Below are 24,281 nucleotides of genomic sequence, written 5' to 3' on the forward strand. Positions count from 1 at the left end.
GTTTGATGACTTGGCAGTACGTGCACGATCACCGGGTCCGAGAACAAGAGGCGGCAGGCAGAATTGAGTTTACGTTCCATCTTTTCCCTTTTTTTTCATTTTTTGAAACATTGGGGATAATGTTTCATTTAAGTGTAGGGGGGAAAACTTTGTTTCAGTTATGTTTATTTCCCTTTCAAGTATGTTATTTCCCTTTCAATATTTCCCTTTCAAGTATGTTATTTCCCTTTCAATAATAAAAAAAAAAATTGTTCTTAAGTCAAGTCCCTAGTGTGAAAATTTTTATTATCTATTCTCCTCAATTTTCTTGAGCCATAACAAAATTCAACACATTCAATAAGTATAAAGGTTGCCTATTTTATAAAACTTGAGTGAAATTAAGACAAAATTATTACCGCCCCAACACTCTAAAAACCTCAGCATGTTAGATCAGCTTAAGTACCTATTATACCAACTCCTTGAACTTTTAGTTTTATAGTAACCCCGAGTAGTTTATACGAGAAGTCGGCACCATCTTAATAGCAAACTACGTGGAGAGCCGATGAATACAAGTGAATGATTCCCAAAACAACATATTAAAAATCAGGAAATGCACTAATTAAGTTATGTTATCCTTACCCGATCATTTAATCCAAAGGTTGCGAACCATACAAAAACATAGTATGAACGATCCATTGTGAGTTGGTTCAGCGGTTTCTGGTGCTGAACTTGGTAGGGCAGACTACGGTCCGATCCCCCGCAATTTGCAATAGACTAAATAAAGAAGTTATCCAACTTATGTACCAGAACTTCTAACTAAAAGGGGATCAGAATCGCTAACCGGTTACTCCACTATGTGCGCGAAAAGATAAAGGGCTTAATGTGATTTCGCTCGAATGAAAACGGGTGAAATAAGAGTAAAAGAACTAGGCTGAACTATAATAGCATGACTCGAACTGGTTTGCATAAGGTGCGGTTGTCTAGTGTTGTTACGGTAGTTTTTGATGTTAAGATTAAATTAAATTATATCGTTATTCGAGTCAATTTATTTTATATTATTCGATATTACTCGGTATTTTCTTATTATTTATTTCAGAGATCATTATTTAAAGCACGTGTGAAAAAGAAAGAAAAGGGGTGCAAAAAGAAGATTTTCTAGGAAAAGCAGCAAGCTGAAGCACCAAAGCCCAGCCCACGTTTGGAACAAAGGAAATGGCTGTCACGACCGCCACACTCACGTGCCGAGCGTCACGCCCCAAAACCTTGTGTTACGACCGTAACACATAGTGTGACGGACGTCACACATTTCATCCTATATTTTAGGCTTGACGTGCGTAACAAAGTGGACAGTTTCCCCTAAATTTCCTCCTGCACTCGTTGACGCTTTGGAATCCTACGGAAGATACTTTTGAGGAAACGGTTATTTTGGAGGATGAATATAAATAGACCTCACAAAAGCAAATTGGGGGGTCTCTCTTCTCCGTGCAATATTTTTTCCAGCCTTATAATTTTCCAACACTCTAACTTTCAAGCAATTTATTTCCTTTTCTTTTCTAGTTTAATTTCCGAAGCATTCAATTTATTTTCTCACGATAGTTTCTACACCGGAAACTATTGTGTAATTTTTACTGGATCTAACCTTACGTCAGATCATAGTATTTTATTTCCTTGTTTTTACTTTCCTATCTGATTGAGAATTGTGAAGAACAAATCCAACCGACTTGTGGTGGAGTGTTCGAGCATCGAAGTTAAGAGATAAAATCCAGATTTCTAGTATCTTTCCAGGTTCATTAATTAATTGATTTATTGTTTTGATTTACATATGCTTTGTTCTGCTGTTTATATATATTGTTTGTTTGATATGGCCGTATTTATGCATGATTATTGTTTATGCACGTTTACCATGTCTGGCTAATTTATTTAGATATCGGTATGTAAAGTAAGCGAAATAAAGGAATCAAAATTGAGTTGATTTAAATTTATTTCAAAATATAGTCACTCTTTTTCTGGTCTCAATTTACAAAGTTAATACCAAGGTTTTTGTACGAGAGTAAAAGACATAAAGAAGTTAAAATCAATAGAACGACGGTTTGAGTTTTTAACTGGACAGTGTAAATTGAACATTAACTTTAAATCAGGGCGAAAGCAATTTTTAAGGTTAATTAAATTCTAATCATTTTCAAAAATTATTTTTAAAGTTAAATGTGAAGACGAGAGTTAAGCATTTAAGTTTAATCATATAATCTAAGTCAACAGAGCGAGAGTTTGAGACGAGGGTGTTTAAACGGTTAGCATTTTCTCAAAAAGAGTTTCTATAGATTCTATTATTTTCAAAAAATGATTTTAGATTTAACGAAATAGTGAGAGCGTATGTTAAAATATAAAGTCATAGTCTAATTCAACAGAGCGAGAGTTTGAGGAAAAGATTTTTAATTAATAGTGTTTACTGAAAAGACTTATTTTAAAATTAAGAAAAAGACCAACGAAGATTTGATTCCCCAATTACGACGAACTACATACTGATATCCATATTATTTGATATTTTATCTAGATCCAAATTTAGTTTTACTTTTCCCCCTAATCATTAAAGTATCATCCGCCTTAGCTTTACGCAGTAACCCTAGAAAAATGGTAGATCGATTCATTAAGTCCCTGTGGGATCGATATCTTTTAAAACTACGCGATTAGACTGTGCACTTGCAGTTAGTACCCCGATAGACTCATAAAGTCGCGATCATCTAACTAAAATGTTCATATTGAGTACAATGGACGTGAAGGGTGGTAATACCTCCCCCTTATGCAATCGACTTTCGAACCCGAATTTGGTTGTGACGACCATTTTTTTAAAAAGTTTTTATCGATAATTTTCTTATCCTTCATTGGAATGAATAAAGTTTTGTGGCCACTCTATTCGAGTCATTTTTCCGTGAGTGTGTAATACGCTTCGTGAAGGATCGTATTTTTCGATGTACGACAACTACATTCACCTTTCTTCTCACCAAGGAAACACCAAACAACCTCTTCTTCCTCTTCCTCTTCAATCTCACAAGGAAAAACTATCTTCCTCAATTTCCTCTTCCTTAACGGAGTATCAGTAGAAGAAGATTCCTTCTAAGGAGCTCTTCCACTTCTGGTCTTAGAAGGCATTAACTCAAATCAAATGTGTAACATTTTGGCACTTTTTGCAAAATAATAATAGTAGACATTAGAATCAAAAAGTGTATTTATCATGGATCAAACTTGTGTTCTCCAAAATTAAAACTCAATACTTTTCTATTACATGTGTCCTGCAAAATTATAACTTAATATTTTTCCACTCATGTGTCTAACTCACAATATTTGCTATGTTCCACGAGTATTTTAAATATAATAATTATTGTATATAACTTTTTTTTTAAAGTTGAGGCCCCTATATTTTGGAGATCCTGTGAAATGAACCAAGTTACATATACTCAAAATCGACCCATATATATATATATATATATATATATATGTGTGTGTGTGTGTGTGTGTGTGTGTGTGTGTGTGTGCGCGCGCGCGCGTAGGTGGGTGCGTGCGTGTGTGTGTGTGTGTGCGTGTGTGTGTGTGTGAGAGAGAGAGAGAGAGAGAGAGAGAGAGAGAGAGAGATCATTTGCATGTAGTTGAAATATATTTTTATTGTGGCATGATATGTGGGACAAAAAATTCAAAGTTATATTATAAAGCTTAAGAAACACGCTCTCCGTTTCACTCTGGTTTCAAACATTTACGTAATCTATCGTAATAATGTCAAAAGAGTAAATAAATTAACATTTAAGGAGATAACGTATGTAATTTTAACAAAAATAAAGAAATTAAGGGCATTTTAGTAAATTGAAATAAAAATAATTGTCTAGGATTTCTATAAATCAAGACTCGAGCACACTCCAATGCATAACTTGGGTAACCTATCTGTAATATACTCGGATACCTTTGTTTAGCAGAAATGTCTCATATTGAGATGATTGATCTTACTAACTCTCGTGATTCCTCTCCATCACCATACATATCTTCATCTATTGTACCAATGATCCTTAACATTGGTCATGTTTCTACCAAACCTAATCTTCACAATCATATACATCATCACCAACACCAAACTAATGTGTTGGTCTCACCGCCACAAGGATTCGGGGTTCTGTAGCGGTGTATTCGTCGCTATATGATTTATTGGTTAAATCATAAGCAAAGTATACAATGAATTCGAGTCGCCACCGCACTTTTATTTATCCTAAGGACTGGTTAAAAAGCGAACAAAAACCTAAGAAGTTTTACACGTAGAAAACTAATGGAAAAGATTAGAGAGTCTGGATAAGGGGTAAATTACGCAATGGGAAGGTGTTAGGCACCCATCACGTCCTAGGTACTCCTAGGGAGCCCTTTTCACACTTGTTGTATAAAAATGTTTATCTGTTTTGACATATTGTGCAAACACGAATGGGATGATGAGAAAAGAATGTACAAGTTAGTTATTTTTGTGTTCGAACGGATGAACCCGTTGCCTACGTACCTTCCATCAAAGGTAAGGATCAAAACGCCGTAGTTCGGCTAAAAAATTTCCAAAAATTAGTGAGTTCAATTTTAAAACACAAGCACTAAGGCTCTTCATTACCAATGGGAGAAAACTCAACCAACATCAACAATCCACCATGCGAGGACGGCTTCAACATACTAGTGAGGGGTTAACCCTATAATAAGTATGGAAGACTTACACTCAACTCACTAAGGATATGGTAAGATTTACATCAACCACTATGGTAATTAAAACCCACGGCTAATGCATGAAAACATATTAACAATGGACAAAGCCAAAACAATTGAATGGGTGAAGTTAATTGATTATGATTATTCACAAAATATGGTCAAGGTATGGTTAAAATTGATTCAAAGAAGTGTTATGAAATGGAGTGTTGAAAAGTCAAGGACTTAGGGTCCAAGTTTCTAATTTGAAAAGAGGTGAGAATGTTTGCACAACATGCATTTACAAGTTTTTAAAAGTTAACAAGTGAAAAAAGGGTTTGAAACAAAAAGGGTGTGGATGAAGTGTAAAACTTCCTAGAAGTTCACCCCTTGAAATCATATAGAAGATGATTCAAGAGTGTCCTTAGGAATGAGGCAACAAAGCAAATAAACAAAATAAAAGTAAGGTGATACCGGATGCCATCAATGGTCTTATACCAATCTCACAAAAGCGAAAAGCGGATGTCGGATACCAATAAATGGGTTTACACTAACCTCCTAAAACAAAACAATGATACCGGATGCCATCAATGGTCTTATACCGATCTCACAAAAGCGAAAAGCGGATGTCGGATACCAATAAATGGGTTTACACCAACCTCCTAAAATAAAACAATGACACCGGATGCCATCAATGGTCTTACTCCAATCTCACAAAGCAAAAGCGGATGTCGGATACCAATAAATGGGTTTACACCAACCTCCTAAAATAAAACAAAATTTGGAAGTCGGATGCCAATCTATCTGGGCTTAAACCAACCTCCAAAAGTATGGTCATAGGAATACAAATGCCACATCACAGGGACTTACAATTGCATTCTCTCACACAACAAACAAGAGCAAAGAAGATGTGAGTGACCAATGAGGTCTTACACTCTATCCTTCCATATCATGGGAACAAAAGCCAAAGAACATGGTCTTACAATTGTCCTCAATGGGTAAACAAACAAACCACAAGGGTATACAATAATGATCATACAAGAATTAACAATCAATAATGATGAATGCACAATGGCAAGTAAGCATGTACAAATGCAACAATCAATCAAGCAAACAAAGTCATTTATCACCCACTATAACCAAACAAGGAGGCTCAATCAAAGGGTTTGACTTAAAAAGTCCACTGGAATAGGTGAATGGCGCTCTTAACCTTGCCATTGAGAGGCTAAGGTGAAGCAGATGAAAGGATATGAGGGGTGTGCCTCATCACTCTTATCCCTGGTCAGGGAGAGTATTGAATAATCAGAAGATGTGGGAGTTCAGAAAGATGGAACTCTCTCCACAAATTAGACTCGATAGATCTTGGGTTTGGATCTCAATGCTACAACCATGTCATGGGAGCAAGGAGAAGACTCACAGAATAGTGGGAGATAGGCTACATATCTCTTATATCCACCAATTGCCTCAAAATGAGGACTTTTCCTGCTTAGGACAAACATAAACAATCACAATCATTGCCTCTTAAGGAGGACTTCAGACAGTTGCCTGGCTAAATAACAAGCCAGGTCTTCCAGACTACATGGAGACGAGAGAGTCTACCTCAATGCAAATGCTATACAAGCAAAGCAATGCAAGTTCTTAAGAGAACTGAGCAACTAAAGGGTACCTGAAATCAATCAAATATAATCAGCATCCCAGCATAAACAAAACAACAATATAATGATCAACAAACAATGTACAATCAAACAATGCAATGTGCATAACACAAAGCTCAAGTGGACCAAGCACCCTACAACACAAACAAGTTAGTTCATAATAGTCAAATGAAACAATTCAACTTGCATTAATTCCTTTTAAGCACTTTGCTTCTTAACTTGAAAAGTCAAATTCAAACTCAAACATGAGTAATAAGACCACTAGGACAAGCCTAGGGTCCAAAGGATGGAAAAAATGGAAAACAGCAAGTAAAACATGACCAAAATCAAGGTAATTCAATTAATAAGAGATCCCAATTGGTCTCATATCCAAACTATGCACTAATTTCATTTTATGCACAAATTAAGTCAAAGTGAGCAAAGTTGAATCACATATGAACAAGCAGAATGATTACATCCAAAAAAATATCAAAACAGCACAATAAATTCCAAAAGAATTATATCCTAAACAGAGGACATTCAATGAGCTACATATCAATTTTCATGCAATTTGGACAAAAGGAACTATGGGAATTAAATCAACATGTCAAGGCATGCAAAAACACAACCAAATTGGGTCACCAAATGAGTATCAACTTCAATCAATGGTAAAACAGTGATATCAAATTAGAAATGAGTGGGACCAAAGCCAAATCAAATCTATACATGATAGGAAACACTCCACCAAATTTCATATTCATAGGATAAGGGATGAGCATTTAACAACACATGTACATTTGTCACTCATAAAACAATCCAAAAATGCTAAACAGCAATCAAAAATCCAAATCAATTAGAAAATGGATCAATTAAATCCACAAAAATTCAGGGTGAAACCTAACATATACATTGTATCTCATGCAAAAAATCAGGGCCATAGGCCTAGTACAAGCATGGAAAATTAATTCATGAACTCAGCATAGCATAATGTGACACATATTGTCACACTCAAAAAGAATTAATCATATCTAACAAACCAGAGGTCCAAAAATTACAAATCATATATCAAAATCTCCAGGAATGTGTCAAGAATCATCATATGAAATTTCATTAATTTTGGATGAAGCATGATTATTTGGTGATTAAAATGGTAAAACATATGGATATGTCACACATGTCAAAAATCAATAATCCATTCTAAAATTCTACCAGGCACAACTTAAGCTTCTATGCCTAAAAAAAACTAGATTAAATTTGGAATCTATCAAAAAAAGTCCCACCTAATTTGGACTAAAATTGAATTTTATGTGATTTTTAGAAGATTTGTTTAATTATTATAATATTTATTTAAGTGTAATAATGAATTAATTGAATTAATCTACAGCAGTGGCAGTTCCGTAAATACTCCAAAACGCGGTACTGTAGCATTAATGTCGTGTCAGCGTCGGATTGGTCAAAACAAGAGGGAAACACATTTTTCAAATTGGCACGGGCTGAAACGGATTGAAGCGGACTATTTTCCAGAATTTCTTCCTTCTTCCTCGCGCATTCATGTGTTCATCAAGCGGCAGCTTCGGTTCCGAATTTTTCTTCACAAAAATGGACGAGCCTTATACCGTTGTCTTCGTCTTCCAACGTAGATTACGAATATGTCAATGATTTCGGTTAAAGGTTAACGTGTATCAAGATCCGATCGAAAGAAGCTTTGACGTACAAACTTAAAATCAAGATATCTTGATGATTACTCGATGAAATCGCATGGTTCAAACGGCAAAATGCTCTACATTCAACATACTTTCAAAACCATATAACAATTGCGTGAATTAACGAGTTCGAAATTTCACCTCTTGGATGTGCAGTGTTTGAATTCACGCGTGTTTTGCTTTGATTCTTGAAAACAGATGAAGAATGATGATCGTAAAGGTGATTGGTGAAGAATTTCCAGCTCAAAGATGCACGAATCAATGAATTTTTGCAGCTGCCATGGATGAACTCAAGACTTGGACAGTGTGAATTTGCTCGATTTTGGCCTCCAAATGCTTCAACAGAACTTGCTAATTACCTGCAAGTGATGAACACACAAAGAACTAGCAAAAACAATGGTGAATTCTTGGAGAATTGATCAAAAATGCTTATGTGAAAATGGAGAAAAAGTGAGAGAATTTGGAGATTTTTTTTGGATGGATCTGAAAATTGTGATTATTCCCTGAGTTTCTGTTATAATTAGCCTTATATATGATTGCCTAATCCAGCCCTTAATCATAATTAAGCAAAATTTGGTAATTAGCAAAATGTGCACATGTAAGCAATTTGGCATTTTTGCCCTTGGAGAGTTCCTTGCAATGTAACAGTGATTTATCACTTCAAACAAGTCATAATCTGCATTTAGAAGCTATTGGAATTGGTCCCATGTCAAAATTCTTCGTACTTTGAGTTTTGGACCATTTTGCCCTTGCATTTTAATTAGTACACTTGAAAAATGACCTTTTTATGTGAAGGCTTTTGGCAAAATGTGGTGATGGATTATGAAAGTACACATCAAATGTGGTTTGCTCAAAGAAGAACCATCCAATTTGGCCATTCCATGTGAAAGTTATGGCACTTTGAACTTAGGCATTTTCTGAAAATGATTTGACCGTAATTTGCCAACCACACATGGGAATTGAGTGTTATTGGACTTTTTGGAATGGCAAGAACAAGATCTTCAACTTTCATGTTGGACAAATTTTTATTTGAAGCTTGTATGATGAAGTAATTTTGGGGAGCAAAACTTTCCATTTTGGGCAGGTGAGAATTACAGGTCATTTCCATTTTGGGAAACTTTTTGTCTGACTTCAAATCCTTCAACCTTGATCTTTGAAATGCCAAATGAAGCTTATATGGACATGAATGAGACCTTTCCGACCATCTCACACCTTCAAATCCCTGATTAAATGCACAGTTGACCACAGTTGACTACAGTTGACTTTTCTAGGGTTTTGGTGGACTGGGCCATGTTCTGATGAATTTCAAGCCTTTTTCTCTTGAGATCTTGATCCAAAATGATATCACAACTTAAATGAACTCTTGATGAATGATCATGGTGCCCAAATTCTTCAAGAATGGTCACCACCCATTGCTCAATGGCTGATTTTAACTGGCTTGACCTGGTTGGCTTCATCTGCAAGCAACAAGGTTAGATGACAATATTTTTGTACTTTTGGTTAGTAAACATATGAAAAGCAATGACATACAAGTGCAATACATGCTTGGTGATCAAGAACCACACTCATAAGGCACCCACCCACTAGGAGGCAAGCAAAGGTGCACAAATGATCCTTGAGGCAATGATATGACATGATATGATGTCTTGAGGCCATGAGGGATCTTAGGGCAAAAATTGGGGTCTTACAGATGCCCCTATTGAAGGTCATTCTATCCGGAGAAGTGAAGTTTAGAAATCTTCATCTCGACGCGGTAGAATGGGCTTAAATAACAGTAATGAGACAAATTTTGGTCCCTAAGAGACCTCATGATGCAAATGTATGCGTGTAAAAGACACAAACTCTGTGGGGAATATGATTCACACAGAAGAAAAGACGATCCATCGGAGTAATACACTCACCAGGAACAGAGACTCTAACAGGACTCTTATTGGGGATAATAAAAGAAAAAGAATGCGTGAGCAGGACACGACTTCGATTTGGGGGAAACAAAACTGACACAACGTGCGCAAGACACGACTCTGATTAGGGAATAACAGAGATCAGACTGGAGACCTCACTGGGGAAGTAAAGGACTCAAACCGGGGATAGAAGCAATTCCAAAGGAAAACACCCTCGCTGGAAAGACTCGAGCTGACTCGCAAAATGCATATACTGGGAAGAACACCAATACAGCAACACAAAATAGAAACACAGTTCCGCTGGGGAAATCTAGAAATGACTTTCCAGGGGAAACCAAAGGATGAGATGTTACCGGTATAAGGGCAACAAATTCAGGAAGAATGAATATCTAAGACCGGTATACGGGTGAGAGATATCAATCAATCCAAACATCTGAGAAAGACCTGAAAAAGGTACATAAACTCAGGCAAATCTGACTCCACAGGGGACCAAGGTCATAATAGGGAGTAGACAGGAAGGAACACCAGGGATACCGAGGTATATAATAGGTGACCGACCGAAACGTGAATTGGTATATATGCCAAGACACTCATCATCCAGAAGGAAGCTAGAAAAGCAGACTTGTTTATAGGATGGATATCCAATTCCACAAGGAATATGAATCTTACTCTGCGGAGAAAACGATCAAAAGATTGACCCAAGAGCGCATGAGACATATTATTCATTACCGGCAGACCGTGAATAATATACTCGACAAGGAAGAGACACCAGAGATACCGGAGTATATAATAGGTGACTTACCAAAGACGTGAATTGGTATATATGCCAAGACACTCATCATCCGAAAGGAGGGCTTGAAAAAGCAAATCGACTTACAGGATGGATATTCGAATCCATAACAGGAAAACGAATCTTACTCAACTGGGGACACAAACCCAAAGAGTGCATGAGATATAATATCCATTACCGTCAGAACGTGGATAGAATACTCGCATGAGATATATTATCTATTACCGGCAGACCGTAGATAATACACTCGCATGGTAAGAAACACCAGAGATACTGAAGTATATAATAGGTGATCTACCGAAAACGTGGATTGGTATATATGCCAAAACACACATCATCCAAAACACAAACTGGTTAAAGGATGGACATTCGATTCTACAAAGAATACAAATCTTACTTCTACTGGGGAAGATCAACAAAGGATTCCAACCAAAGAGTGAAAGAGATATATTATTCATTACCGGCAGACCGTGAATAATACACTCAAAAGGAAAAGGCACCAGAGATACCGAAGTATATAATAGGTGACTAACCAAAAAGAGAGACAATCGATACCAAGCATCCGGGTAAACGAAAGACAACTCAAAGGGATAAATTGCGAGCATCCGGCAATTATCCGAAACAAATATTCGACTCCACGAAGGGAATAACGAACCTTACTCGACTAGGGAAACGCAAAAGGCTTCGACTGAAGAGTGCATGAGATATATTATCCATTACCGTCAGAACGTAGATAATACACTCGCATGGAAGATTATCCACAACCGGTTACTGAGTTAATAAAGGATAAATCGACCGAAAAGGAAGGCATCGGGATACCAAAACTAGGTATATAAAGATGACCAATCAAAAAGAGCAACAATCATTACCGAGCAAACGGGTAAATGAAAGGCGATCCGCTGAGGATGAATTGCAAGCATCCGGCAATTATCCACAGGGACTGGCTAGGGATACATTGATAAACAGTCAATGATCCGGGGAACAAATCACTAGCAAACGGTGAAAAGACCCACTGGCAACTTCAAAAGGGATAACATTGCGAGCATACGGCAATGATCCAGAAGATAACTTGCTGGGGATAAATTGCTAGCATCCGGCAATTATCCAAAAGCAAAGAGGTAATATCAACATCGAACAACGCATGAAGATAACCACAAAGAGCAACCGTCATCGGTTAGGATGAACAACAAGGTTAACTCTGCAAAGGGGAGAAATTAGGGTTTATAACTACCGAATACGGGGTAGAAGACCAAAATCTGGCTGAAGAAACAAGAGGTTAACACTACCGACAACTGGGTAGAAACCAACGACTCAACTGGGATAAAATTGCAAGCATCCGGCAATTATCCACTCGTACCATAAGGTACAAACTCCGATGGGGAGAACAATCGCAACATGGGATTTATAACTACCGAATACGGGGTAGAAGACCACAAATTCCACTGGGGATAAGAATCACCACAGGGAAACGCAAACTCTGTTTGGGATAAAAACCACAACAACAGAAAATCCACCAACAACCAGAACGAACCACAAAGGTTACCTCTGCTAGGGGAAAAGATAGGGCTCACAACTACCGAATACGGGGTAGTAGCCATACTCTGGTGGGAACAACCACAAATTAGGGTTTACCTCTACCGAATATTGGATAGAAAACCAACAACTCCGCGTGGGGATGGAACGAGTCACAAATCCGCACGGGAAACAAAATAGGGTTTATAACAAACCACAAACTGCTGGGAGAGCAGACAAATAGGATTTACAACTACCGACTACTAGGTAGAAGACCAACAACTCTTGCTGGAGGAATAAAAGGTATATAACCACAAATTCCATCAAGAAGCAAAAAACATAGGACTTACAACTACCGGTATAAGGGTAGAGGCCCAAAAAACTCCGCTGGGGATAAATGAAATGATGCCGTTTACTGGGCAAACCATTCATTTCTTCCACAGGGAAGCACAAGAAAAACAGCTGACAAAACGCCGATTCGGGATTGATCCGAAAAGACAGACTGAATCAAAACACATCCTATGAGGATATAACTCAATAGGAAAATCCACCCCAATATATGTGTTGGGAGGAAACGGGAGAAACCGTCACCCATGAGAACATATCTCAGTGGGGAACTGCAGAAGGAAAGACAGATACTTTCTGCTTATGGGCTGACTCTATATGGAGAGATTAACCACCCGACATCTGCTTGGGAAGATCTATAAAGAGATCTATGAAACCCATAGCAGGAGAATAACAAACAAAAGATATATGGCAAAAAATGCAATATGTATATCTGAATGTTTTATGATTATGCATGAATATGCGTACTTTATGTTTGATGAATGTTGACAAAACAGACATATCTAACACAACAGGCCCAGGAATCAAACGTCCGGTACTATACTTCCAGGGGAAAAACCAACTGGAAAGCCAATCTGCTAGAGATCCACATGCTGTAAAGCAAGGATCTGCGGGTACTGCAGGGGAAGCAGAAGCAAAAGAATCAGAGATATCCGGAGAATACCAAATCTCTGAACAATGGATCAGCGATCATCCCAACTAGGGAACAGAAAGTCACAACGGGCAAAGCAGCCACCAAGACAAATCTGTTGGGGAACAAGAGAAATCTCAAAGTTCTGCAGGGGATCCTAGCGAACAACTGCTAAGGACAGGATCCAACACAACTCCATTGGGGAACAACCCACTGAGGGAGCAAAGATCACCCAAGTAGAATCTGGCTGCACAAGCAACTCTACGGGGATATTATCAATCACTGAGGATACATCCACTGAGGGAGAAAATAGATCACACTAGCAGATTCTGCAACAAAGGCCATACTACTGAGGATCAAAGCATCAAGATATCACCCGGATCTCTGGAGGATACACCACCAACCAGCCCAATTGGGGATTGAGATAGCTTTCAATAGGCAGAAACTGCCACAACAAACATTCTGCAGACTAAGCTGAAAAAAATGGAAAGCAATCATGCTGAGGAGAAACACAACAACTCCGCTGGCAACTGCACCGGGGAGAGACTACTGCTGGAGAAGAACGCGAAGTCTTCAACAACATCTCTACTTGCGAATATACTGGGGAACAACCCCATCAACAGTTCTGCTTGCGACAATCGTTGGGGAAAGCGGTAAGGTACTGGGATATCAATCCACCGACCACTGAATCTACCACAATGAGAACATCCATGCTGGGGAGATTACTGCTGGTGAAGAAACTGAGTCTTCGACAACCTCTTCTGCTTGGGGAACAACCCCAACAGCAAAGCGGGAGAAAGAGGATACAACCAAATGCCAGGAATATGAACTAATGTCTTACCTGTTGGGAATCATACCACCCTCGGGAGAGCACTGAGACATTCCTGAGTATCCTTTTGTCATCGTGAATATTCACTTTGTCTAAAACAATCATTTTTGAAAATTTTATTTGTTTAAAACAATGACATTTTATCAATTAAAACATGCAAAACATTTGTTGAATTGAAAACAAATAAGAGTGCAAATAATTGGATAAAAGCTCAAATTGATTTGATGGAATGGTAGCCTGCAAATGGCAAGACTCCATAGATCTGTACAAATTTGAAATCCGTGATATATATTGGAAGAGGGCTACATTGAACATAATGATCCTTTCTCTACCAATTTGAATCTCGATGTATGCGAAGCTTCAGTCGGCGACGAATCGAGAATCCTCTGACGAACAGACAGCTGGTGAACAGAAAGTCTTGTCAGGATGCAGTTACTTTCCAAATCCCTAATTTTGCCTAGATTGCCCCAGGGTGAGGTACTCAATCTAGCGGGATGCAAATATTCTTTTTTTTCAAGTCTCTAATTTTTGCCTGGATTACCCTTACGGGTTCTCCACCGAGACGCTCAATTTTGCCTAAGCCGCCCTTTCGGGTTTTCAACTTAGCGAGCTATTCTGTTTTTGATTTGCATATACTTTTTATTTAGGCAAAGTATTTCTTGACTGCATCTGAATTCACAGGACGAGTGAAATCCTCCCCATCCATTGTTGTAAGCATCAAAGCACCGCCTGAAAAGGCTCTCTTAACAACATATGGACCCTCGTAGTTTGGAGTCCACTTGCCCCTGGAATAGGGCACGAAAGACAAGACTTTCTTGAGCACAAGGTCTCCTTCTCGGAACACACGAGGCTTGACCTTCTTATCGAATGCTTTCTTCATTCTCTGCTGATATAACTGACCATGGCACATGGCAGTCAATCGCTTCTCTTCAATCAGATTCAACTGGTCGTAACGACTCTGAATCCATTCAGCATCAGTCAACTAGGGACTTGAGGGTATCATTCTTCTTTTTTCTCTTGAAAAAATTTTGAAATTTTTTTCCTGGTTTTTGATTTTTTTCATCTTTTTCACCCTTTTTTTTTTTTTACATTACATTTGTAATGCCCAGTTTGACTGTTTTGCTGATTCTCATGGTACAGCTGAATGAGCCTCTTTTCGTGCTCGAGAAGTCGGGTAATCTCGTCAGGAATCCCCTTCAACATCATCTTCCTCTGCCTCAAATACAAAGAATTCAAGATTGGGAGATGGCGTTGGATCATTATGTTCAATGGGTTTAGAAATCCCTGCATAATGATTCTGGATAATGAAAAGCTTTTGATATTTAAACAAGCAAATCATTTATGCAGATGAAAAATGTTGTTTTATTGTTTTTCAGGGTTTTTTGTGATCACTGATTTCATGCAAAAAGCGAAAAGTGAAAACAAATGGAAAAACAAATGTTTAACAATGCATTAGTTGAATGAAATCATCATTGTATTAAATGCTGCCAACAATGTCATCACTTCTCCTTTTGGCATGGGAGAAGGGTTTTGAACAAAGCGAACAATTACTCTGATCTATGGATGACTGTAGGAACATCTACAGCGACCCAATTGTGGCAGACACCACCAGGTATGATGAAATTGTTCAGATCCTCTGCATCCTCTTCCAAGATAGCAGCAGCTTCCTCAGATTGCTCATCATACGCCCCAGAACAGTAGCCAATGCCAGCCCGGGATTCGTTGACCAGGAATAAATCCATCAACAACACTTAGTCTGGAAAATACCTCCTCTGAGTTCACAGCTCTCTGGCTCAAAATGATCCATCAAATCTGGAAGAGTTGGCTCTGGTATAGTACCGGCGAAGTGCGTCTCCAAAATAAATGAAGATCGCAGGCAGGGTCACAGGACGGGAGACCGGAACAAAACACCCGCTTATGCAAATGATGCATGAAGTGTTTGTGCATATGCTTGTTTTTTATTTCAAAGGAACTCGAGGGTTTTATTTGCAAACTTTGGAATTTTTAAGCATTTTGATTGTATATGAGAATATCTCATCAGGTACATCAGGTGAAAAAATTTTCCTGTTTTTTCCATGTTTGAAATTTTTTGCAAATAAACTCCTTTGAGTTCCTTGAAAATTTTCTTTTTACCCGATGATATGGATGCAGATGAATGTATGAATGCATGAATGCAACAATCACACTCAAGGATCAAGCAAAGCACACCAGACAAAGGTCATGGGAAAGCTCATTGTATCCCTAATATCAATCATCCATCTTGGTGGATTTAGGTTTTCCCCTTATCGACACCCAAGTTCCATTGATATTAACGGTACATGAACCGGCTCTAACATCCTTAATATCAATCATCCATTTTGGTAGATTCAGGTTTTACACCTTATCAATACCCAAGTTCCATTGATATTAACGATATTTGGACGACTCAACCACGAATCACGGGTTTGCTGAGAGTCACGAGCATGGAGTCTCGGTTAAGAACCACCCAAAGGGAGTGTACTAGGGTTTAAACCTGCCAGACATGTTCTACCAGAGGTTCCCATAATCATCGTCCCATCTCTCGGATATTATCGGAGAAACGAATACTCGTATTCCAAAAATATTCTCAAGAGAGACTCTTATGAGTGTAGTATCGCGTAACAATCGCATCAGATCTTACATCTGAACGACCTCCGCACTACGTCCTAAAATAGGCCAAGATGGGCTTGGTAAACTAAGGTCCTTGGCTTCTAAGGCACATGATTGAACGAATAATGCCTAACCACAAATAACTTGTGTGACATTATTAATCCAACATGACCTCCACCAAGTGAATGGACTCGCAAGTCAACTGGCTAAGGAATACTTCACACCAGTCAACAAGACTATGCCATTCTCCTATCCTAGAGTGCACTCGAGTTCGGGTATAGAACTCATCTCACAGAGATCACCAAAGCAAACAACAATTGTATATCAAGCAATTCAAACATTACAATCAATATAGTTATCCCAAATTGTACAAAAATATGTCAAATAACACATAAACAAATATCATACAACAAGGGTGAAAAGTAGGCAATACCACCAAGGATTTCAATCCCCAGCAGAGTCGCCACTTTTCTGTAGCGGTGTATTCGTCGCTATATGATTTATTGGTTAAATCATAAGCAAAGTATACAATGAATTCGAGTCGCCACCGCACTTTTATTTATCCTAAGGACTGGTTAAAAAGCGAACAAAAACCTAAGAAGTTTTACACGTAGAAAACTAATGGAAAAGATCAGAGAGTCTGGATAAGGGGTAAATTACGCAATGGGAAGGTGTTAGGCACCCATCACGTCCTAGGTACTCCTAGGGAGCCCTTTTCACACTTGTTGTATAAAAATGTTTATCTGTTTTGACATATTGTGCAAACACGAATGGGATGATGAGAAAAGAATGTACAAGTTAGTTATTTTTGTGTTCGAACGGATGAACCCGTTGCCTACGTACCTTCCATCAAAGGTAAGGATCAAAACGCCGTAGGTCGGCTAAAAAATTTCCAAAAATTAGTGAGTTCAATTTTAAAACACAAGCACTAAGGCTCTTCATTACCAATGGGAGAAAACTCAACCAACATCAACAATCCACCATGCGAGGACGGCTTCAACATACTAGTGAGGGGTTAACCCTATAATAAGTATGGAAGACTTACACTCAACTCACTAAGGATATGGTAAGATTTACATCAACCACTATGGTAATTAAAACCCACGGCTAATGCATGAAAACATATTAACAATGGACAAAGCCAAAACAATTGAATGGGTGAAGTTAATTGATTATGATTATTCACAAAATATGGTCAAGGTATGGTTAAAATTGATTCAAAGAAGTGTTATGAAATGGAGTGTTGAAAAGTCAAGGACTTAGGGTCCAAGTTTCTAATTTGAAAAGAGGTGAGAATGTTTGCACAACATGCATTTACAAGTTTTTAAAAGTTAACAAGTGAAAAAAGGGTTTGAAACAAAAAGGGTGTGGATGAAGTGTAAAACTTCCTAGAAGTTCACCCCTTGAAATCATATAGAAGATGATTCAAGAGTGTCCTTAGGAATGAGGCAACAAAGCAAATAAACAAAATAAAAGCAAGGTGATACCGGATGCCATCAATGGTCTTATACCAATCTCACAAAAGCGAAAAGCGGATGTCGGATACCAATAAATGGGTTTACACTAACCTCCTAAAACAAAACAATGATACCGGATGCCATCAATGGTCTTATACCGATCTCACAAAAGCGAAAAGCGGATGTCGGATACCAATAAATGGGTTTACACCAACCTCCTAAAATAAAACAATGACACCGGATGCCATCAATGGTCTTACTCCAATCTCACAAAGCAAAAGCGGATGTCGGATACCAATAAATGGGTTTACACCAACCTCCTAAAATAAAACAAAATTTGGAAGTCGGATGCCAATCTATCTGGGCTTAAACCAACCTCCAAAAGTATGGTCATAGGAATACAAATGCCACATCACAGGGACTTACAATTGCATCCTCTCACACAACAAACAAGAGCAAAGAAGATGTGAGTGACCAATGAGGTCTTACACTCTATCCTTCCATATTATGGGAACAAAAGCCAAAGAACATGGTCTTACAATTGTCCTCAATGGGTAAACAAACAAACCACAAGGGTATACAATAATGATCATACAAGAATTAACAATCAATAATGATGAATGCACAATGGCAAGTAAGCATGTACAAATGCAACAATCAATCAAGCAAACAAAGTCATTTATCACCCACTATAACCAAACAAGGAGGCTCAATCAAAGGGTTTGACTTAAAAAGTCCACTGGAATAGGTGAATGGCGCTCTTAACCTTGCCATTGAGAGGCTAAGGTGAAGCAGATGAAAGGATATGAGGGGTGTGCCTCATCACTCTTATCCCTGGTCAGGGAGAGTATTGAATAATCAGAAGATGTGGGAGTTCAGAAAGATGGAACTCTCTCCACAAATTAGACTCGATAGATCTTGGGTTTGGATCTCAATGCTACAACCATGTCATGGGAGCAAGGAGAAGACTCACAGAATAGTGGGAGATAGGCTACATATCTCTTATATCCACCAATTGCCTCAAAATGAGGACTTTTCCTGCTTAGGACAAACATAAACAATCACAATCATTGCCTCTTAAGGAGGACTTCAGACAGTTGCCTGGCTAAATAACAAGACAGGTCTTCCAGACTACATGGAGACGAGAGAGTCTACCTCAATGCAAATGCTATACAAGCAAAGCAATGCAAGTTCTTAAGAGAACTGAGCAACTAAAGGGTACCTGAAATCAATCAAATATAATCAGCATCCCAGCATAAACAAAACAACAATATAATGATCAACAAACAATGTACAATCAAACAATGCAATGTGCATAACACAAAGCTCAAGTGGACCAAGCACCCTACAACAAAAACAAGTTAGTTCATAATAGTCAAATGAAACAATTCAACTTGCATTAATTCCTTTTAAGCACTTTGCTTCTTAACCTGAAAAGTCAAATTCAAACTCAAACATGAGTAATAAGACCACTAGGACAAGCCTAGGGTCCAAAGGATGGAAAAAATGGAAAACAGCAAGTAAAACATGACCAAAATCAAGGTAATTCAATTAATAAGAGATCCCAATTGGTCTCATATCCAAACTATGCACTAATTTCATTTTATGCACAAATTAAGTCAAAGTGAGCAAAGTTGAATCACATATGAACAAGCAGAATGATTACATCCAAAAAAATATCAAAACAACACAATAAATTCCAAAAGAATTATATCCTAAACAGAGGACATTCAATGAGCTACATATCAATTTTCATGCAATTTGGACAAAAGGAACTATGGGAATTAAATCAACATGTCAAGGCATGCAAAAACACAACCAAATTGGGTCACCAAATGAGTATCAACTTCAATCAATGGTAAAACAGTGATATCAAATTAGAAATGAGTGGGACCAAAGCCAAATCAAATCTATACATGATAGGAAACACTCCACCAAATTTCATATTCATAGGATAAGGGATGAGCATTTAACAACACATGTACATTTGTCACTCATAAAACAATCCAAAAATGCTAAACAGCAATCAAAAATCCAAACCAATTAGAAAATGGATCAATTAAATCCACAAAAATTCAGGGTGAAACCTAACATATACATTGTATCTCATGCAAAAAATCAGGGCCATAGGCCTAGTACAAGCATGGAAAATTAATTCATGAACTCAGCATAGCATAATGTGACACATATTGTCACACTCAAAAAGAATTAATCATATCTAACAAACCAGAGGTCCAAAAATTACAAATCATATATCAAAATCTCCAGGAATGTGTCAAGAATCATCATATGAAATTTCATTAATTTTGGATGAAGCATGATTATTTGGTGATTAAAATGGTAAAACATATGGATATGTCACACATGTCAAAAATCAATAATCCATTCTAAAATTCTACCAGGCACAACTTAAGCTTCTATGCCTAAAAAAAACTAGATTAAATTTGGAATCTATCAAAAAAAGTCCCACCTAATTTGGACTAAAATTGAATTTTATGTGATTTTTAGAAGATTTGTTTAATTATTATAATATTTATTTAAGTGTAATAATGAATTAATTGAATTAATCTACAGCAGTGGCAGTTCCGTAAATACTCCAAAACACGGTACTGTAGCATTAATGCCGTGTCAGCGTCGGATTGGTCAAAACAAGAGGGAAACACATTTTTCAAATTGGCACGGGCTGAAACGGATTGAAGCGGACTATTTTCCAGAATTTCTTCCTTCTTCCTCGCGCATTCATGTGTTCATCAAGCGGCAGCTTCGGTTCCGAATTTTTCTTCACAAAAATGGACGAGCCTTATACCGTTGTCTTCGTCTTCCAACGTAGATTACGAATATGTCAATGATTTCGGTTAAAGGTTAACGTGTATCAAGATCCGATCGAAAGAAGCTTTGACGTACAAACTTAAAATCAAGATATCTTGATGATTACTCGATGAAATCGCATGGTTCAAACGGAAAAATGCTCTACATTCAACATACTTTAAAAACCATATAACAATTGCGTGAATTAACGAGTTCGAAATTTCACCTCTTGGATGTGCAGTGCTTGAATTCACGCGTGTTTTGCTTTGATTCTTGAAAACAGATGAAGAATGATGATCGTAAAGGTGATTGGTGAAGAATTTCCAGCTCAAAGATGCACGAATCAATGAATTTTTGCAGCTGCCATGGATGAACTCAAGACTTGGACAGTGTGAATTTGCTCGATTTTGGCCTCCAAATGCTTCAACAGAACTTGCTAATTACCTGCAAGTGATGAACACACAAAGAACTAGCAAAAACAATGGTGAATTCTTGGAGAATTGATCAAAAATGCTTATGTGAAAATGGAGAAAAAGTGAGAGAATTTGGAGATTTTTTTTGGATGGATCTGAAAATTGTGATTATTCCCTGAGTTTCTGTTATAATTAGCCTTATATATGATTGCCTAATCCAGCCCTTAATCATAATTAAGCAAAATTTGGTAATTAGCAAAATGTGCACATGTAAGCAATTTGGCATTTTTGCCCTTGGAGAGTTCCTTGCAATGTAACAGTGATTTATCACTTCAAACAAGTCATAATCTGCATTTATAAGCTATTGGAATTGGTCCCATGTCAAAATTCTTCGTACTTTGAGTTTTGGACCATTTTGCCCTTGCATTTTAATTAGTACACTTGAAAAATGACCTTTTTATGTGAAGGCTTTTGGCAAAATGTGGTGATGGATTATGAAAGTACACATCAAATGTGGTTTGCTCAAAGAAGAACCATCCAATTTGGCCATTCCATGTGAAAGTTATGGCACTTTGAACTTAGGCATTTTCTGAAAATGATTTGACCGTAATTTGCCAACCACACATGGGAATTGAGTGTTCTTGGACTTTTTGGAATGGCAAGAACAAGATCTTCAACTTTCATGTTGGACAAATTTTTATTTGAAGCTTGTATGATGAAGTAATTTTGGGGAGCAAAACTTTCCATTTTGGGCAGGTGAGAATTACAGGTCATTTCCATTTTGGGAAACTTTTTGTCTGACTTCAAATCCTTCAACCTTGATCTTTGAAATGCCAAATGAAGCTTATATGGACATGAATGAGACCTTTCCGACCATCTCACACCTTCAAATCCCTGATTAAATGCACAGTTGACCACAGTTGACTACAGTTGACTTTTCTAGGGTTTTGGTGGACTGGGCCATGTTCTGATGAATTTCAAGCCTTTTTCTCTTGAGATCTTGATCCAAAATGATATCACAACTTAAATGAACTCTTGATGAATGATCATGGTGCCCAAATTCTTCAAGAATGGTCACCACCCATTGCTCAATGGCTGATTTTAACTGGCTTGACCTGGTTGGCTTCATCTGCAAGCAACAAGGTTAGATGACAATATTTTTGTACTTTTGGTTAGTAAACATATGAAAAGCAATGACATACAAGTGCAATACATGCTTGGTGATCAAGAACCACACTCATAAGGCACCCACCCACTAGGAGGCAAGCAAAGGTGCACAAATGATCCTTGAGGCAATGATATGACATGATATGATGTCTTGAGGCCATGAGGGATCTTAGGGCAAAAATTGGGGTCTTACAGGTTCCACCACAATCAAAATTCAACAATAACACCTCCCAGATCACTATTATGCCCCAACTTGGTATACATAGTGGAAGCCCACTTGCGAGGGTTCTTCAACCGTTACCTGAACCAAATACCTTTCCATTTCCAAATGGATCTAGGTTCAGGGTCCCGTGGTCACAACAAGAGCATGAGTACTTGCATCTCTCAATCTTGAATTTAATTAATTATTTATTGCTATGATCTTACTTTACTTTTAGAGAAGAATTGAAATAAATTTAAAAATAAAATAAAAAGTAAAATTTTATCAAATTTTATCACAAAATGTTTTAAATATTTAAATTTGTGGTCAATTTTAGTTGCTTTTCAATCTAATATTTATCTTTATTTTAATTTTTCTGATTGTTTTTCTCTATATCTTTCGTTTCTTCTTTACTTATTCTGCTCTTTTTTAATTATTTTTCAACGCGGAATTTAAGGACCCGTATTTTCTTCTCTAACACAAGTCATTATTTAAAAAAATTATTGTAACACTTTTATTAAATAATGTGTAAATATTGGCTTTTTTCCCTTAAAGTTTTGGATTAAGAATATTTTTAATCTATACAAACTCACAAGTTTTTAAGTTTAATCTATATGAAATTTAAATTTATATTGAAATATTAGTTTTCTATAATATTGTAGTTTGTAAAATAATCACAATTAAAAAAAAATGAATATATTTAGCCTTCAAAATGGTCTCTATAAAATGAAAACAAAAGTCAATAATTTTCTTTAGGAAATAAACTTAATGAATTGTAATTTAAGTATATTTAATTCTAATATTTATCTTTGATATGTAATACAAGTGTTGTATTTTATTGTCTTAGTTTATTTGTGATGGGGCTTACTGAATATGGAAAAGGGAAATAGAGCAAAATAGCAAAGCACTATGTATGCAACAAGACACCACAACAAGTTCAATGCTATGCTCGTAGCTTTTTCAAGTATCTACCAGCTTCATATGTGGATCGTTTTAAGAGAAAGAAACTATCTTCAAATACCAACAACTTTGTTTCTAGAAAAAACAAAGAAACTCTCGATCTTTTTCCTATGAAAGATTATAGAGAAGAACCTAGTACTTTCATGAATGTGGCTAGGGTTTCTACTAATAATGGAGAAGTTGATTTGGAACTTCGCTTAAGTTTATATAAGTGAGGTTTGAATAATATGTGTCAAACATGGATGGATAAATTTAGCTACAAATTAGTATATCATTATAATAAGTGGCTCCATTTGTACTCCATCATGGATTACTTATTTAAATGTGTTTTAAAGTTTTTCTTCATTTTAATAATGTTTGTTCAGTTGTGATGTTAAAGTTTTTTATTTAATCGTGCATGTTTTGTCTTGAAAATTTGTACTCCGTCATGGATTATTTATTTAAATGTGTTGGAAATGTTTTGTTTCAAATGTAGTCTCTTGATAAAATCGGCAAACCTTATCAATTCAATGCGTAAACAAATTTATGTATTTGAAAAGCATTTATCTCACTCATTGAAAGGTATAAAATAGAGATCTCAAATTATTATTTTTTGTAACTTTTAGAAAAATGTATATACAATTTTGG

General features: G+C 37.0%; 1 protein-coding gene across 1 annotated transcript; it reads left to right on the forward strand.

The window, feature by feature from the left end:
• Positions 1–3,910: 3,910 nt before the first annotated feature.
• Positions 3,911–23,714, forward strand: LOC127135396 (uncharacterized). The gene is made up of 3 exons (XM_051062122.1): positions 3,911–4,132; positions 22,691–22,866; positions 23,542–23,714. The coding sequence occupies exons 1-3, from the start codon at positions 3,944–3,946 to the stop codon at positions 23,582–23,584; spliced, it is 408 nt and encodes a 135-aa protein (XP_050918079.1). The 5' UTR covers positions 3,911–3,943; the 3' UTR covers positions 23,585–23,714.
• The last annotated feature ends 567 nt before the right edge of the window (positions 23,715–24,281 follow it).

Source organism: Lathyrus oleraceus, chromosome 4 (assembly GCF_024323335.1).
Source record: "Lathyrus oleraceus cultivar Zhongwan6 chromosome 4, CAAS_Psat_ZW6_1.0, whole genome shotgun sequence".
NCBI lineage: Eukaryota > Viridiplantae > Streptophyta > Magnoliopsida > Fabales > Fabaceae > Lathyrus > Lathyrus oleraceus.

What these genes read in the sequence shown, in the direction of transcription:
- LOC127135396 (XM_051062122.1), top strand. Translation starts at nt 3,944, where the DNA reads ATGTCTCATATTGAGATGATTGATCTTACTAACTCTCGTGATTCCTCT. An exon ending in CACCGCCACAAGGATTCGGG is followed by an intron (nt 4,133 to 22,690) that starts GTTCTGTAGCGG and finishes GGGGTCTTACAG; the next exon opens with GTTCCACCACAATCAAAATT. An exon ending in TGGTCACAACAAGAGCATGA is followed by an intron (nt 22,867 to 23,541) that starts GTACTTGCATCT and finishes TTATTGTCTTAG; the next exon opens with TTTATTTGTGATGGGGCTTA.